This window comes from Myxocyprinus asiaticus, chromosome 37, assembly GCF_019703515.2.
Source record: "Myxocyprinus asiaticus isolate MX2 ecotype Aquarium Trade chromosome 37, UBuf_Myxa_2, whole genome shotgun sequence".
Taxonomy (NCBI): domain Eukaryota; kingdom Metazoa; phylum Chordata; class Actinopteri; order Cypriniformes; family Catostomidae; genus Myxocyprinus; species Myxocyprinus asiaticus.
Genome location: NC_059380.1, coordinates 6,148,134 through 6,163,330, shown reverse-complemented (window position 1 = coordinate 6,163,330; position 15,197 = coordinate 6,148,134). Strand labels below are relative to the sequence as shown.

The 15,197-nt window shown below is 37.6% G+C and overlaps 1 protein-coding gene across 1 annotated transcript in view; it reads left to right on the top strand.

Annotated features, from left to right (window-relative positions):
• LOC127427565 (fibulin-2-like) overlaps positions 1–15,197 on the top strand; it is a 100,297-nt gene that overhangs the window by 61,435 nt on the left and 23,665 nt on the right. The window contains exon 9 of the mRNA XM_051675203.1: positions 9,646–9,780. Coding sequence (XP_051531163.1) covers positions 9,646–9,780 — 135 coding nt within the window. The remainder of the gene's footprint in view (positions 1–9,645; positions 9,781–15,197) is intronic.

The window sequence follows — 15,197 nt, the reverse complement described above, 5'->3', positions numbered from 1 at the left end:
ATTTTTGGAGCTTCAAATGAGTAATCACCATCCACGTGCATTTTAAAGACCTACTGAGCTAAGATATTTTTCCATTTTTCTTCAAATTTGTTCTGGTGAAGAAAGAAAGTCATACACACCTGGGATATCATGAGGGTGAGTAAATAATGAAAGAATTTTCATTTTTGGGTGAACTATCACTTTAAGGAGACAGGGTCTGTATATCTTCGCAATTTCTGTACGTGAGAACAGTTTATCGGTGGATATAATCCAAATCTATTCAGTGGAGAGGGCAGTTTTCACTGCTGAATTATCTCTCTATTTAAAGACTTTATTTCAGACTCTCTTTCTGTCCATCTCTGTCTTCAAAATGTTCCCATATGGTCGAATGCGGGTGGGCAGAGACCTTGATTTGGTCTTGGCAGTAACAAAATCAGGCTTGACTGGATTTGCTGTGGAGCCAAAGACTAAGTCACACTCTGGAGGAAACTGGAATGAGGGATTATTTAATGAAATGTTTTAGTATCAGCTTTCATAGAATTTATGAATTTACACTTCCAAATGCACGCTCTAAGGGTTGTTTATGTATATTCTCTAAATGGCCCATTGTCTGCCCTAGAGTTTCTCTAGCATCTGTTTCTCTTCATAAGTCATATTCATGTGGTAAACATTAAGTGTTATAGATTCATAAAGCCAGAGATGCATACAGTTTCACCACAAAGAAATCCCACTTAAAAAATAACAATAAAATGGTTCATTTATCGAAAGCAAACCTCACTATTAAAAACAACACATAATCTGATCTCACACCTCATAAAAAGCTAATATGACTTTATGGTGATGATGTATAGGTGTTGCAAGTGTGTGTGTTTGTGCCTGAGCACCAAGCATGTGTTCTTTTCTTTACAGTGTTCCCATGGTCATGGAAATGTCAGGGAATTTAAAAATTACCATTTCTAAGCCTGGAAAAGTAATGGAAATTCATAAAATCTTAAAAAGTCATGGAAATATATCTGTAGTGAATATAAGTATTTTTAATTATTCTTAGCAAAACAAAAATGGCTTATTGCAAGGACAATCTCTATAAAATATTTGGTCTTGGTTAATGTTAACTTTTAATATTAAAAGTTGTATACATTAACATAGTTAAAGGAATAGTTCACCCAAAAATGAAAATTATCTCATCATTTACTCACCCTCATGCCATCCCAGATGTGCATGACTTTTTTTCTTCAGCAGAACACAAATGAAGATTTTTAGAAGTATATTTCAGCTCTGTAGGTCCATACAATGCAGGTGAATGGTGGCCAGAAATTTGGAGCTCCAAAAAGCACATTTAGGCTGCATAAAAGTAACCTATATGACTTCAGTTGTTAAATCCATGTGGGTGAGAACAACAATAATTTATTTATATTTACAGTAAGTCTCCACCTTTGGCCAGCCCCGACCATTAGGCAGCGATATGCAAGAAAAATGGGAATCACCAAAAAACAAAAGAAAAAGAATGTAAAAGTGAAAGTTGAGATATAGTAAAAAATGTAAAAATAAATTGATCTGTTTCTCACCCACACCTATCATATTGCTTCTGAAGACATGGATTTAACCACTGGAGTCGTATGGATTACTTTTAAGCTGCCTTTATGTGCTTTTTGGAGCTTCAAAGATCTGGTCACCATTTACTTGCATTGTATGGACCTACAGAGCTGATATATTCTTCTAAAAATCTTCGTTTGTGCTCTGCTGAAGAAAGAAAGTCATACATATCTGGGATGGACTGAGGGTGAGTAAATGATAAGAGAATTTTCATTTTTGGGTGAACTATCACTTTAATGCATTATGTACTAACATGAACCATATTATATTTCTGTATTAACTTGGGCTGTCGATTTAACACATTTATTTAGTGCGATTTAATTTTATAGAAAAATAACACACATTAAAATATTTATGCAATTAATCATGCTTCCTAGGAATGTAAATTCCGTAATAAATTTTCTTACCATCAGAGCAAATCTAGCTTGAAGTGCATGTGACTTCATGAGCCACGTCAGCAGGGGGCAGTCATTACGCCTCAACAAACCTCACAAGCAGCGAGAAAGCGGCTTGACATAGAATGAGAGCCAGGACATGTTCTTGACAGCTTGACAAAGCACAATTCTCACTTAATAATGTAAAGTCAAATCAATATTTAATGTCCATTTAATTATTTATTTGGTACTGTAAGTAGCAGTGTAATAAGCATGAGAATAATCAGTTAGCCGGTTATTATCATTCCATGTAGGGGTTTATTTTGTGATAATGACAAGCTAACTGTAGATTATTCCATACTTAACATATGTAGAACCTCGTTGTAAAGTTTTATCAAGTAATTTACCTGGTCCTTTCCCAGTCATAACAAATAACTGAAAAGATAAGGGAAAAGTAATGACAAGTAATGTCATTGGAGAAAAAGGTGTGGGAAACCTGTCTCCAACTGCACTCATCTGTTATGTGTACCGTAGATATGAATGAATGAATGCAGGGGCGGCAGACACAACTGCTCCCTGGAAGAGGTGTGTGTAAACCGGGTGGGGGGAGTGGGGGGGGGCTCCTACCAGTGTGTGCAACTGAATGAGATGTGCGATGGCTTTATTCACAACTAGAAATTGTATGGGTAAAAGGTTTCAACCAGCAATGGCCACTGGCATGTACTTTTAACCAGCTCACTTGCTTGTGGTTGTGTTATGGGTATCAGGATTGCTCAGGCTTTTACCAGGAGCTGTGGGGCCTGGCCGAATTAGTTTTGCATTCCTCCAGACGTAACCAAAACATGTCTCAAACTACTACAAAACAGTTTTGATTCTTGAGGTGGTTAATGGGACTTTTGGAACGGTCCCTAAACCAAATAGCAGAAAGCTTTAAAGCAGCTTGATGGAAAAATTTGAGTGTTGGCTTTGAAAAATTCTACTTCATTTTTCTGTTAGCCTGTCATTATTTTTATTTTATTTTTTATGTTTCAGGCTCAAAATTCATTCATGTACATGGGTCAGCTTTAACTTTGGGTACTTTAAGCCCTGTGAATTTCACACTATTTTTCACACTCTCACTAGTTTATTTAATTAGTCAACTAACAATGTCCAACAGTGTAAGTACATGCATTATATGAGATTAATGTCATTTTCGTTATTTTTATTTAATTTTTTATTATTAATATTATTTCTAAAAGTCATGAATTTCCACCACACAATTCTATTAAACACTATTCAGAATCTGAGATGTATTGTGAAATGACACTGTGGTGGGAATTTTCATGACTTTTAGAAAATGAAGCGGGAAAAAACACGAAAATGACAGAAATCTAATGTAATACATGTACATACACTTTTGGACATTGTTAGTTGACAAATTAAATAAAACAATGAGAGTGTGAAAAATAGTGTGAAATTCACATTTTTTAAATAAAAAAGGCTGACTCCTTTGTTATAGTTGCTATAGTTAATTTTATAGCTAACATGTTATCCTAAATACACAGAATTAAAGCTGAAGTGTGTAATTTCTGCAACACTAGCACCACCGAACAGAATTGCAAAAATAAACAACGTTTAAAAAGAGCTTTCTGAATACACACCACATCTGCTGTTGTTCGAACCATTAAATAGCCCCACCCCCAACTCATGCTATTGGTTGAGTAACGTTGTTGGGGCGGGTCTAAGTGGATCATTCTAAATGGTTTTCAAACCAGAAGGCGTGTCTCTCCAGGGGGGTGTCAGGGGAGGCGCGGAGAATTATGATAAATTCAAGTAAAATCAAAAGATAAAATAATAAATACAATAAAAATGTATTGTGAAGATAAATGAAAATAATTGGCTTAATAGACCACAGTCCAACTTAATAGGCAGTAGCTCTATGGCGTTATAATTCTGTTAAATGTCAGGAACACATGCATATCAGTTGAGAGCGCATTTGTTCCGGTTGTGTGAGCGTGAATCTCTCCGCTCGCACGTGGATTTGCTATACGCTGCTCTATAAATTCTCCCTGCTGTCTTTCAGATGCGTGTACACTCTAGTATAAAACCGTATATCTCTGCATTTGTTCATTCATCCAAATATTCTGCGTGTGTAGACGTGTTATATCGAGGAAGAAACAAACCAGAGTTTGAGGAATCAACTCACCATTTGGCCGGTAACGATTACAAGAAATGCAGAATAATACATGGTTAAATTCAATTTGATTAGGAATGATATTCTGATTATCGCTGATGAGACGTGAGCAAATCAAATGACATAAATGGTCAACTAAGAACATCTGTTGTGACTCACGTCTTCTGTCACCACAGTGGAAAACATAGCTGCACAAGTTTATCTAGGATGTAGAAAATCTGAAAATGTGGAACAAAATCACAGCGTTCAACATGATATCGGGTCGACGTGTCATCATGTGTCGATTAACATAGAGACAGAGACTGGCTCATGTGATGTGATTTTATCACAAATATAGATGAAAAAGTTAAGTAATCCCATTGTCATAAGCAGGGACGGATTAACCACCGGGCCGGTTGGGCCGTTGTCCAGGGGCCTCTAAACCCAAAGGGCCCCGAGCTCTAAATCAATTATTTATTTATTTTGAGATACCTATTATAAATCCACATAAATGTCAGCCTTATGTGAAATACCATTCATTCGGCCGAATGCTTGCTGGACGTCAGCAGCGCGAGCGCAGGTACTCGAGTGCGCGCTCAGGGAATCTGCGTTTATTTGAAGAACTACAGAGAACAGCGTCTGATTTACAAATGCTTCCAAACACAAAGATAAGGTGCAGTTTACCCTGGCTGTGTACAAAGTTGATGGTTTAAATTCAAATTAGCGACTGAATTCGTGCAACAGTATTTAGGACTTCAAAATGCATTTAATGTTTAATGATAAAGAGAAATGTGCCTTAATACCCTGAATACTGTATGTGCACGGTAACCTTTTGTAATATTTGGTAAACCAAGAGAGTTCACGAATGGTTATTGTTATTTGTCAGGAGTCAGGACTCTGGAATAAAGAACATTTATTGCCATGGATCCATCAAACACAATCTCAGATTAGCAGGGTATAAAGTGCACAGTGATCTATGAGCCTAAATAGCACAATACATACAGTAGATCTTCAAATGATAAAATCACATTAAAGTCGAACAAAAATAATCACTGTCACTCCCTGCAACATAGTAGGCCTGTTCTTAACCAATGGAAAATGCATTATTCTGCCCGGGCAGGTTCACTTTCCATGAGGCAACAAACACTACGGATTATAGGGCTTCTTCGGGTGATTCAGCATTTAACTTGTGTAATTACTGTCTGCACACCAGAGCAAAAGGGGTAAAAACATTTTCTCATCGTTGATCAAGCGCTGAAACTTTGCCAGGTGAAAAACAATCTGGAATGATGTGTAACAGTCACACAAGTCCTCTTTGCAACCTGAACTTCATCAGATGTCGATTTGTGACACCAGTGCTGAAAAAGCTTGATGCAACACAACAAATTGTAAAACAGAGCGCAGGTGTCTTGAGATGCATTTATAAATATTAAAGTTCTTTTAACCTTTAGAGTGAGTTGTGGCACAACGATCAAAGACGTCCGTCCAGTGCGTGTTTACATGGCCTCAATGCACTTGTGAACAGCCTGTAACTCGCTCTATAGCCTATTTGAAAAACTGACCTGAACCTGGCCCAAAACCTGTAGGTTTGTCGGGTACCATCGGAGTCATATTGGGTTGAAGACATCTAAACACGTGCAGATTAACCGAATAGTGATTTTGGTATTTGTATATCATGCACATCCCTATTAATAACACATGATTTTGGATCGGTTCATAATTAAAAAGTACATATAACTGTCCGTGTTAGACATTGCTCCAAACTTTTCTTCCATCAATTTGAAAAATCCAACCAAATCTGGCAAGCATCCTGTAGCGCATTAAAGTGAACGTAGTCACGTGACACGTCATGGGGGCCTCCATGGTGTATTGGCCCATGGGCCTCTCAGTTCTTAATCCGTCCTTGGTCATAAAGACAAACAGGTAGGCCATTTTTATTTTTTTTTTTCATAAGAATAATGCAAAATACTGAAATATGATGATTTTTATTAATAGATCACTAGAGGGCAATACCTGATAAAACTTCAAATAAGTGGCCAGAAATGTACTGCTGTTTTTAGTGGAAGAAAGATTTTTATTTATTTATTTAACATTTAGAATAGGCTATTTGTGGGGGTTGGGTGCAGTCTTCTAAATTTTGTGAGAGGAGCATTTAGAGTTTTTTGAGAAAATGACTCTGAATGACATACTTATAGTTGTCTCTGCATTTTAAGCTAAAATACTAAGAAGGAGATATTTTAACACTGAAAAAGTTCCATACTTCAGCTTTAAATCATACTTTGAATTTGGCAAATGTACAGTTTGATTGGAAATTACGCCCAATAAAAATATTCTGCTCACAAGTGATAGTTACCTTGAATTTTCTGTTTTCTTCAAACATCATTTGTCTCATATTTCATCCCAAGCATGCTTATCACTGACACTTTGACTTGGTTAACAAGCACACTAAATGGATATCAGTTGCAAAATTGTTTAGTGTGGTGGAAATGACGCAGTTACATCATAATTTAAAGAAAAATTGATAGAGATCATGTTCACACAACAAATATTGAAATGGTTTGTATTTATTTCACTCTTTGTTTAGATGATCATAGTTTTGAATGTGATCACTTGTATATTTATAATGGATTTGCATAGTTTAAAATTGAAAGTCTGGGTTTGGACAAGACTAAAACAGTCAAATATGTACATAAAAGTCATTTGAAAAGGACTAAAATAAATGATGAAGTTGGCCTGGTGAAGTCAGTTTTAATGAGACCTTCATATAACAAAAATAAAAAGTTGAAATCTTAGTTTGGAAAAGAAAAAGAAAAAAATCAACCCCTGGGACTAATTGCCCAAAGTGGAAGAAACACCCAGTCCTTAATGCAATGTTTAAAGACTGCATGAAGTTTTTTGACTAGCACAGTTTTCTTTCCTGTAGTATTGATGTCTTTCTTGTTGAAATGGGAAGTTGTGGCAGGGCATATCAAAGGCCTTATACCTTTATTTAAAATAGCCAATAGCCTTTAATTGACGTCACAGCCATGGACATGATTTGCTACTTTTTATTGCTTGTTAATGTTATTGTCAGAAATTGTTGGTATTAGGAGAAAGGACGTTCTCTCCAAGCATTTAATTGGAAAAAATAATGGAGTGCATGATGAGTCAATAATATTTTTGGTCCGTTTTCCAAAAAGAGAAAGACTGTTGGGTGATGTGTGTCATACGTTTCTGCAAAAAGTTCATTTTGGGACTCTTTAATTAATCCTTTAAATTAACTAGCAGTTCTACAAAAATTTGTGTGAATGCACATATGTGTGTTCATTAGTCATCTCATATATACAGTACAGCCTGATCTCATGAAATCTACGTAAACATGACAATATTTTTGCAATTCAAAACTTATGTGCTGTATAACACGTTAGGCTGCAGGTTTCCAGTAAAATGTCCAGCTGGGGGCGCCAAAAGTGAGTAAAATGGTGTCATATTCAGATATGGTTTTAAGGTGAATTTTAGATGGATGTTTTTAAAACATAACTCCCTAACGTAAAATGTTTGCCTAGTGTTTTAAAATATAAATGAGACGTTAAAGAAGACATCCTTACCTTATCAATGCCTAATCCTAACCATTAGTGTTTTAAAATGCAGAAGCAAAATTAATTAATTTTCTGAACCAAACACATAATTTCGTGCCAATCAGGTGAGCTACCACACAAGCTAATCATGTTGGAAGTGTTGAAGTGTACATATGTAGGTGGGTCTGTAATCATCTTCTTCTTGTTTCAGCTGCTCCCGGTAGGGGTCACCACAGCGGATCTGTGATCCGCATATTTGACTTGGCACAGGTTTTACGCCGGATGCCCTTCATGACGCAACCCCCAGTGGCTGGGGGACTCTCACTCACACCTACTGGGCAATTTAGAGTCTCCAATTCACTTAACTTACATGTTTTTGGACTTCCTCCAGAGCACCTGGAGGAAACCCACACGAGCACAGGGAGAATATGCAAACTCCACACATAAAGGCCCAGTTGAGCCGGGACTCAAACCTGGGACCTTCTTGCTGTGACAGTGTTAACCACTTAGCCACCGTGTGTCGATATCGTAAAATAGCAGGGGCTGAGTAATAGAGAGAAAAATAAGTATTTATAAAGTCATAATCAGCCATTAAAGTCATGATTTGAGTAAAAGTGAATAAAACGCACAGTTGTTCTATCATCTCTAGTGTTCATTTCACATGGAAACTGCAGGGAGTTGTACCTGGAGACACGTATAACAAGTTTTGCAAAAATGTATTTAGATTTTCACTATGAGGCCAGGTTGCACATATAACAAAATAACGACAGGAATATAGAGTTTGGTTCAAACTTTTAAACCTGCAGCCATCTTGGATTGTCATCATCAGCCTCTCATCTTAAGCTCACCGATCACAGATGGGGCTACTGATATAAAGTTCACAGCCCATAATCCTCATTGCTTGCACTGCAGTCACATCACTTTGTGTTAACCCCTCCCCTTTGCCTCCAGTCTGCAGAAATACATTATTCATCTCATGCATGCCTTCTAATGCATTTCAGAGCACCACATTTTGAAGGCGATTCCCCATATTGTTATGATAAAGCACATTTTTGTATAAGCACCACGGCTCATGTATGTGTATGAGTTAGCTTGTTGACACTTCCGTGCCAGAACGCCGATGGAGTGCAAAAGAGTGCCAGAGCTGCTTTCTACTTGTCTGTTGGGACTAAACAATATGTACACTTCAGAGAGAGTACTGCCTGTAGTTTGCAATCTGACCACCAAGGGAACTACACTAAAGCCCGCACCATTGCCCCAACTTCCTGCTGACCCAGAGAATACACTTGACTGAATGACTATCACGGTCCTGTATGATTGTTGTTTGTCAGATTGTACGATATGATCCCAGTGAGATCTCGGGTAAAAGACATGGCACACAGTGTGACATTATGACAGACTGTATGATACACATCGTAGCTAAGCCTCAAAATCTAATAGACAGTATTTTCTTCTGGAAATGCAAATCTAGTCTGTCTAAAAATGTGTTCAAAATCATCGCTCTCTCTATGGTGTTACAAGCCATTGTGTGGAACCCTGATAAAGTACCATGTGCTCTTTTTTTCTGGCCTAATGCACTGTAGCTAGCAGAAAGCACAAACATTTCCACCCTGTTCCCTGAAGTTATTTACTCTGGCAATAACATGACAGATTGAATCCTTTTCTTGGCCCACAAATCAGCCATTGTCTAAGCCTCAAGTAATTATCCTCTCCTCTGGGCTGTGCTCGCTTTCCAACCTTGTTTAGACTTTTTCAACATTGTCCAGAGTTATTGCCTTCAATAAATCTAGCATACTGCGATCTTGACTCTTCATAGGTGTGAGATTACATAAAGTAAACTGTTGAACATAACATTAAGACAAATACCTGACATGAGCCAAAGAAACAGAACGTCACCCGGCCTGTAAATTGCTGTTTAAAGGACTCTGCTTGTTATTCCATCTGTTTTAGTGAAAGATGCTATACTGTCACTTGTGCTTTTGCTTCACAGATGTGAACGAGTGTTTGACGAATACACACACCTGCAAGGTAGATAAGCGGTGTGTGAACACAGTGGGAGCATTCATTTGTGAAAGGAGGATCTCATGTCCAAGTGGCTACCAGCAGAGAAATGGAGTATGTGAAGGTAAGTTAAGGGTTAAGTGATCAATTTTTCTCTCTCACATGCACACAGACAGTGCGACAGAACCTTTACAACATTAACACAGGGCTCCAGAGTAAGAAAATTACTATGACTTAAACATTTAGGAGCTAAACGGCTGTTTTTAGTTGCCAGATTACAGAATTGCATGGTTTCTATGGTTGTTCAGAAGCAAGATAGAAAGCTGAGGGTAAAGAAAGACAGCAGAGTAATATATATATATATATATATAATCTGTGATTAATTGCAATTATAAATACATTTACTTTATATTTTGTCCCAAAGCAATTGGTTATTCATCATTTATTTAAATAATCTGAATATGTATGGATATGTTAAAATGTTTTTTTGGGGGGGCCTGGGTAGCTCAGCAAGTAAAGACACTGACTACCACACCTGGAGTCACAAGTTCAAATCCAGGGCATGCTGAGTGACTCCAGTCAGGCTTCCTAAGCAACCAGTTGGCTCAGTTGCTAGGGTGGGTAGAGTCACATTGGATTAACCTCCTCGTAGTCACTGTAATGTGGTTCTCGCTCTCGGTGGGGTGCATGGTGAGTTGTGCGTGGATGCTGCGGAGAATAGCGTGAGCCTCCACACATGCTAGGTCTCCATGGTCACGCGCTCAACAAGCCATGTGATAAGATGCGCAGATTGACGGTCTCAGACACGGAGGCAACTGAGATTCACCACCTGGATTGAGGCAAGCCACTATGCTACCACGAGGACTTAGAGTGCATTGGGAATTGGGCATGCCAACTTGGGGAGAAAAGGGAAGAACCCCCCCCCCAAAAAACAACTTTTTTTTAGTGAGTGTGTGTGTGAATAAAGTGTGAATAAAATTAATTAGACACATTTTTACAGGTTTAATCTGTAAAAAAAAAAAAAAAAAGTATATGTTTACATGCCATAAAATCAGTGAACATGCTGTAATTAAAAGTTGGTCAAAATCTGGTGTTTTCCAGTGGACTTTTTTAATAAAGGCATAAAATGGGCAGATTCAGTGTATATCAAGCTTTATTGGCAAGATAAACTTAAGTGTACATTGCCAATGCATAAAACAATTTGAAAGCAAAAGTTTAATTTGCTAATGTTTAAAATCTCAAAACTATTATTTTCTTCAGCTGCCACTCGGTCTCTAAGCTTTTGACACTCCTTCAGATGACAGTGAATGAGCGTAATCAGTGTGAAAAGATATGGCAGCTTGCCTGTCTCTCTCCCACACCTGGCTCACCACTTGCGTGTGAAGTCTCAATTCTCTGTGCAGTAAATCTGCTCTTGTGTTTACTATGCCCGGGACATGTTTTGCGCTTAATGAATATGCGTATACTGCTCCACACAATCAGTTTCTGTGCTGTGCTATATATATATATATATATATATATACACAACAGTTAGTTCCAGTCCTCAAATCTGATTGGACGTGAGACGTTCCATGAGCACTGATGGTCTGACACCATCAGCACTCCGACGCTTCACTGTGTGTGTACCACTCCGCATGTGTTCGTGCCATTCTAAACTAAAATGCAAGAGCAGTGCATATGTGTTTAGTCTTTTTGTCTTTACTTTACTAAGCTACTGTTTGTCTTTTTTTTTTTTTTACATTACATATGTTAGCCAGCAGGTGGTGGCAAAAGATCATTTTTGTGTGTAATATGAGACAGTTGGTGACGTGAAGTGAATCCGCGTCAGCCACTGTTTACATACAACAGCACTCCATGATCGCTACTACACTACTAAAGCTAGGAAATAGCTTTAAACAGCTTTAAACAAACAACTTCAGCATTACAGCTCATCACAGTTGAGAAACACAACAGACTGACTGATTACAGAACTCAAGGCGCTTACCTCTTACCAGAGTTTCCACATTGGATACACACTGTTTAAAATGGCAGAGGACATTGCGGTTTCTATAGTGATCGACTTTTGCACACCGGCTACCGTGAAATAGAGAGGAATTCCCCCGCTTGGACGGCTATTTTATGATTGAGAAAGCTGATCTTCAGAAAGCTGACAGCATCTCTGCTTGGGTGTGGCAACAGGTGATCACACACGCTCCGTCTCTGTCTCTCTCTCTCTCTCTCTCTCTCTCTCTCACACACACACACACACACACACACACACACAGACACATCCATCCTTGTTTATCAAATAACTTGTTAGTAACAGCACAAGCCATGATATTATTTCTGAAGTGGTACTAATGAAGGCTTGGACGCATCACAGCAGTGCTGATGTAGGGCCATAACACACTCTTGCTCTTGTGATATTGCTTATATATATATATATATATATATATATATATATATATATATATAGCAAAATCTGTACATTATTCAAAATTTTTGAATAATGTACAGATTTTGCTCTTATGGAAAGAAATTGGTACTGTTATTCACCAAAGTGGCATTCAACTGATCACAATGTATAGGACATTAATAACATGTAAAATTACTATTACAATTTAAAAAAAAAAAAAAATCAGAATTTCTAAGTGTTCTCATCAAAAAATCCTCCACGTGCATCAGTGACAGCTTTGCAGATCCTTGGCATTCTAGCTGTCAGTTTATCCAGATACTCAGGTGACATTTCACCCCACACTTCCTGTAGCACTTGCCATAGATGTGGCTGTCTTGTCGGGCACTTCTCATGCACCTTACAGTCTAGCTGATCGCACAAAAACTCAATGGGGTTAAGATCCATAACACTCTTTTCCAATTATCTGTTGTCCAATGTCTGTGTTTCTTTGCCCACTCAATAACAAACAGTCTTCGATCCTACTCGAAGTCTTCAGATCTGCGACCAGTGTCTTTAAACACAACATCATCCCTACTGTAGAGAAGAGCCAGAAAGCGTGCATTAATCTGTGCAGGAAAATGCAAACAATTTTGCAGGTCTTCTCCACTTAAAACAGGACACAGCTGATCACCCCAAGGCTCTTGCTTACTAGCATCTAAAGCATGCAGCACTGCGTTTTTACACAAAGCAGATGTCTAGACACATCTAACCATTTCAAATTACTTTTGAACATAGAGAAAACTTTGCAATAGTCTCCGATCTTGTCGGGACTTGGCATGGTGCGTGCTAATAAGTGTGGAGGGATAATTATGATAATATCTGACAGAATGATGGAAATAGTGGAGTTTCACTAATTAGAAGCTTTGGAAAGATGAGAACTTCTCTGTCTAATGTCATAATGCAGCATTTAAGATTTGGAATGGCCTCCTAAAACCTGCAATTAAAGAGCTTGCCAATATATCTAAATGGGTTTCATCAAAGTCTCTTTAAATGAATAGTTCACCCAAAAATAAAAAATCTGCCATTCTTTACTCACCGTCATATCATTCCAAACCAATTTGACTTGCTTTCTTCTGCGGAACACAAGAGGAGATATTTTATACGAGCAGATGTTGCAATCGCTGATTTCCATTCAATGGCAGTTGATAGCTACTCACTTTAAAGCTTAAAAAAGCACCCAAAAGTGTCATAAAAGTAGTCAATGCAACTCATGCATCAACACTATTTGCTTTGATTTGAGTGCATACTGACTTAATTTCAAACTGTTCATCAGACAAAGTGATCATATTGTGGCTGTCTTATGAAAAGCACGTATCTCCAAAAAAAAAAAAAAATATTTTCAAGAGCATGGAATAACTCTTTCTGTCATAAACAATCTTACAAAATGAATCGAAAATAACATAATTAGTCAACTTTAGCACCATAACTAGAATTCTATCATTACACATCTGTTAGTGTACTGTTCGATATTTTAATTGGACTTACATGGATTTTTATTAGCGAACATGGACATACACTTTTTTTATCATGGGTTCCAATGGCGCAAGTTCAGTTACAGACTCGAGTCTAACTGTTCGTTTTCCCAGAACTCAGCTGGTAGGTTATCGATTGCTAGAGAATTTATTTTTGGATATAATCTGGGCTTTCACTTTCTATTTTAGATCGAAATCAGTTTAATGACTAGGGTTTCTAATCCGGTTGTTGAGTGGACAGTTTGGTTTCGAGATGCATTTTCCGGGTCCAACGCATAAATTGTCCAAAATAGCTTTAACTCACAAAGATGGAAATCTGGCTACTGTATATGGCTGGTATAGTCTACTTTTTAAAGCCACCTGACATTGTGTAAAAAAAGAGGATATAGGATAATTTTCTATCCGTTCCGGAGTGGAACTTCAATAAATTGCCCTTGAAGGTCTCTGCGTTGTTCTGTCTTTTCTGAGCGCTGAAGTAAATCAATTATTGTTAATTCACACATTTAATTCTGTTATTCATTTTATCTGACTCCAATTTTATATTAATCTGACTCCAATTTTAAGTTGACCTCTAATTTATATTTAAGCTCTAATTAATTTCTGATCATTCTTTTAATTTAACATTTTTAGGTTATTGATTACTCTAAATCCTCTTCTATTCATTGTCCTTTTGATCTTTGGAGACTTACGCCGGCCGTTATTAAATTACGTAAACCTCCCGAAAATGGATAGCCAGTTCCGTTCTTAGTCAGCGGTTGTAGGGTTAACTAATATCGTCTGGTTTGGCTTGTCTCATAACCAGACGATATTGCCGCTTAGTCACGTACATACAACTTGCTAAGATGGGCGGTGAGCAGTGACAGAGTCTTTAAATGGCTTTCTCCTACCCGGTTGTCCTGAGTGGTTTCTCCTATATTAAAGCTCCAGTATGGTCTACCCTGGTCTATTGAAATTCAAATCCTACCCGGCTGTCATAGGTGGTTGTCCTACCTGGTTGTCCTGAGTGATTTAAATTCAAACTGAGAGTCTTTAAATGGCTTCCTCCTATATTAAAGCTCCAGTAATGATTTCAGAGGAATTCAGAATAAATCAAATAATAACAATTTATTTGTCAGGTAGGATATAAAACATTGTTGCAGAAATTCAAATCAAAGCCAATTTCATATGATCAGAATAAACAAGCATTACTAAAAATAAAAGACAAGTCAAAGAAACATACCTGACAAAACTACATGCAGCGGTACAGCATGGGAGATCTGCTTACAGATTCCCAGAGCTTCATGCCAACTTTCCTTAAATATCCAGACAGAATAAACATTGTGTACCAAATGGTATTATCCTTTGGACAATTTGGGGGTGAATGGGTTCTTGACTTCCTGGGGTTTAACCTTGTTAACATACAGGAGATCATTTCAATTGTAGGTCAAGGAGGGGAATAGACCTCCAGAATTATGCAGTATTTGGCAAAGACCTTATAACTTTGTTACCATTAGTTTTATCAACATGGGAAAGAGACCACTATACCAGTCGCACAGAGACCTCTTAAATGATATCAAACACATACAGTTGCATTCTTTGTTTTCATGGTATTTGTTATATTTTTTACGTATAAATCTTATGTCTTTGTGTTGGTCC